The sequence below is a fragment of the Sinocyclocheilus rhinocerous genome, unplaced genomic scaffold (assembly GCF_001515625.1).
Source record: "Sinocyclocheilus rhinocerous isolate Xijiao unplaced genomic scaffold, SAMN03320098_v1.1 scaffold387, whole genome shotgun sequence".
Lineage (NCBI taxonomy): Eukaryota > Metazoa > Chordata > Actinopteri > Cypriniformes > Cyprinidae > Sinocyclocheilus > Sinocyclocheilus rhinocerous.
In genome coordinates, this window is record NW_015651557.1 from 3,039,021 (window position 1) to 3,043,037 (window position 4,017).

The 4,017-nt window shown below is 36.0% G+C and overlaps 1 protein-coding gene across 1 annotated transcript in view; it reads left to right on the plus strand.

The window, feature by feature from the left end:
- pafah1b1b (platelet-activating factor acetylhydrolase 1b, regulatory subunit 1b) overlaps window positions 1-4,017 on the plus strand; it is a 27,094-nt gene that overhangs the window by 9,920 nt on the left and 13,157 nt on the right. Inside the window, exon 2 of the mRNA XM_016518669.1 lies at window positions 2,044-2,295. Within this exon, the coding sequence (XP_016374155.1) occupies window positions 2,264-2,295 (32 nt within the window). The 5' untranslated portion in view covers window positions 2,044-2,263. The remainder of the gene's footprint in view (window positions 1-2,043; window positions 2,296-4,017) is intronic.

Sequence of the window (4,017 nt, forward strand, 5' to 3'; positions counted from 1 at the left end):
TGCCCAATGTAAACATGAAACATATGCCATTACCTATATTGTACTGTGGTACAGTTATGGAGGCCCTTCATAATGCAGAGGTCAACTGCCTGCTCTGCCAATAGTTAGAAATGGCCCTATAGTATGAAGTGTTTAATAAACAGCTGTTTTACTAAATTCTGCTGAGGTGAAATTCAGTGCAGTCCCATATCGTGATACGTATCCTATCGTGGCCTCTGTATCGTGATATGTATCGTGACTTTGCTGGTGATACACAGCCCTAATGTGTACAGGTATGTCTTATAAGTTTAAGTTGAAATTCAGATTGCAATAAAAGATTGTTTATATTTGGGCTTTCCATAGGAGAGATTGGTATTTTAAAAATTAGCTACTGTCGAGTTTGGTTAGTTTCATAGAAGGATTGTAAGAACAGCTTGTATGTCCTTTTGACAAACATATGTATACTGACTTTTGCTTTTTGTGTAATGCAGGGAAGTTAAGCTGACTTATTTCCCCTGCTTGGGACATGAATTGTAACTTTAACTGTATAGTAATTAGTTGTTTATAAGGCAAGTAATACCTTCACAGAAATGAATCCAATATTACTGATTAGAGCTGCACGATTTATCACGTGAATGGGTGGCTTGTTTTTTCAGCGGCCTCAGAGCAGTTTGCTGTTTTTGATTGTTCCACATGAACTGTTGGTTCAGTTTATGTCCACAGTTCAGTTTTGTGGTAATGTGCATTGAGAACCCTAAGTGATCAAAGCTATTTAATTGTTAGGTAGGAGTGCATTTCAAACTATTGTGAATTACACAAAAGATGGTTCATCAAAAAATTTAAATTCTGAAAATTTAATCACTCATGTCATTCCAGACTCATGAGACCTTTGTTCATCTTTAACACACAAATGAAGATATTTTTATTATTCTCTCAAAAAGACATTCGTATGACTACATAATCCATCTGAATCAAGTGGTTTAATCCAGGTCATCTAAAGAGACAGTCTCTGTGTTGAACAGATTTCATTTAGGCCTTATGCACAAAAATATTGATCAATGCACACACACATAGAGAACATCAAATAGGCAAATGGAAGCTCAAACTGGTTTGAAATGACATGAGGATGAGTAAATGAGACGGTTTTAATTTTTGTGTGAATTATCGCTTTAAAAAACCTTTTTCAGTCTTCAGCCAAAAATAAAGACTTGAGGATTAATGTAAAGCAATTACTATAGAAATATTGATTAATCTGTGCAATGATAGTAATAATAATAATAATAATAACAGCCAAAGTAAATAAACCTTCAGGTGCATTGTGATTATAAAGAATATTCACCTTGGGGTCAAATGGATATGTATTGGCAGTAGAGCATGGACAAAAAAATTTAGTTCAGAGACATAAGGCATTCCTACACAGTTTTGAAGTGAAGATTGTAATGTGTTTTTGGAATGAACTGCACTAAACAAAATATTTGATGTTCTTTCCCAAGTCCAAAACATAGCCACATGTCTGGATATCTCATCTGCTCTCTGAAAGCCAGATTAGGCATTTTTCACCTGTGTCAAGCTATTTTAGTTTGCACCGCACAGATTAGAGTGGATATTTGCAGGCTGTCAGAACCGACTGAAAGGATTACAAAGTCTTGTCTCAGTCCCCAACACCCCGCTTCTCGTCTGGACAACTGTTTTATTGGACCACCATTCCCTCAGGATTAGCAAAGGAGATTTATGCCACGCCACCTCCAGCACTTCCAGTCTGGTTGTCATCGAGGGGCTAAATGTTACTGTAGATCTTTGGGTTGGCTGTGATGGTTTCTTGTGAGCGCACATGGTCAGAATGAAATGTTTGATTTAATATAAGTTGGAGAATGAGTAAGAAAGCTAATAGATTCATATTTCATTGTGTTTGTAAAGGTTTTTGTCTGGTTAAATCATGGCTGAGGCCATTTTAGACTTCAGTCAGATCAAGGTCAGAATTATTGCCGCTTCACATTTATCTTGTATGAGCTTTTATGTTTCTTTTTCTAATTAATCTCTTTTTCCCCATCTCATTTTCCCTAGATGGCAAGTGGATCAAATTGGTGTTAGTTCCAGTGGGTCATCAATTTTGTCTTGTGTGTCGCTGTGAACAAAGTCTCCAGGCTGCAAAAGTGACGTCGGTTTGCACAAGAGTGTGAGATTGTGTCTCACATCTAACAATTCGTCCTGCTGAGGAGCTGCTCGGGACTGTTTGCCAGCTCCCTACTTGGGGCAGAGACAGCGCCCCCACTCTCCTGCCAACATGGTGCTGTCACAGAGGCAACGAGATGAACTGTGAGTCTGAATTCTCTTGTACTCTTAATATACAGATCTGTATGTCACATTAATAGTCTACCATATTTGAAATTCTGTCACTTAACGTAGTGTCCAGAAAACAAATCACACAGGGTCAAAATTGCACTGTTTAGAGAGAAGTCGCATCAGTGTATAAGCCTCTTTTTTTTTTTTTAATTACATTCAGAAATTCTGTAAAATACCAGTAAATAAAAGTAAATGTTTAAATAAAGCTAAACGGTATAAAAATTTTAGTTCCCCTCACTCCACAATAAATCCTTTAAACTCTTGTACTCTTAATATACAGATCTGTATGTCACATTAATAGTCTACCATATTTGAAATTCTGTCACTTAACGTAGTGTCCAGAAAACAAATCACACAGGGTCAAAATTGCACTGTTTAGAGAGAAGTCGCATCAGTGTATAAGCCTCTTTTTTTTTTTTTAATTACATTCAGAAATTCTGTAAAATACCAGTAAATAAAAGTAAATGTTTAAATAAAGCTAAACGGTATAAAAATTTTAGTTCCCCTCACTCCACAATAAATCCTTTAAATGTACCTGTATTCAGAACAGTACAGGAATGAAAAATGGAAGTATAAAACAAGCATTATTAATCATTTTCATCATTCAACATTTATTATGAACACCAAGTTTAAACAAAAATTATGTAAAGCGAAACTGAAACTGCCTGAGTGTGGCATCTCTTTCGGCATGAATCCTAATGTGTTCACATTGTGTGCGTTTTGTGTGCTTGCCGTTAATTGCGTTATGTAAGCCACTTTAGAATACAAGTTGCAGCATGTTCCACTAGGGTTGGGAATCGAAAATCTATTCCGATTCCAGAATCTTGTTGTACCAGATACTTGTTGTCATATTAAAAATTTCGATTCAGCCTATCGATTCCTATGCGCTTTTTTTTTTTTCTTCATCTGTGAGGACCTGACCTAGCGATCTGCCAGGACCTTGCTCGCTAATCTAAACGCTGCAAAGTTTGGCTACATTTGCGATCAGATGCTGAAAAAAGCTAAGTATAATATGTGATAGCTAAACATGTTGCAAGTAGGGATATGCCGGTATCAAATTTTCATGTTGCGATTAATTGCTCATGCTTTTATCACGGTATGCGGTATTATCACGATATTGAAATTTAGTTTTAAAAAGTGCTGTCATAATACAGTATAACAGGTTTAATAACATTTTTCTTATAACAAAAATAACTGAACATTTAAATGCAATAAAGCAATACAGAAAAATGTATAAAGTCAAAAGTTTTACACAAGCACTTTAATTTAATAGATCGTTAAAGTTCGCGAACAAGATTCAAACACCAACGTGATTCTATTCCTAAATTACAATGATTCATCTGTTTCATTCCTCAACCTTTGACGTGTGTGATCAATGTTATGATCACGTGGTTCGTCCGTGCACCGTACGATCACACCAGTGCGATTTGAACATTTAAATCTGCCTTCGCACTGCCGCTGACCTAAACAGAACAGCTGTCTGTCATGAATGAAACAGCTTCACAGTCTTTTCAACCACATATGACCCCTTTAATAATCACTACACTGAAGTAAAATCATGCTTTACATTTTTTCTTTAAAGTGTCATTTCTGCTCTACACGAGATGACCTTGCAAAAATCACAGTTTGTTAATGACGTTGTTAGGGCTGCTCGATTATGACAAAAATCATAATCACGATTATTTTGGTCAATAT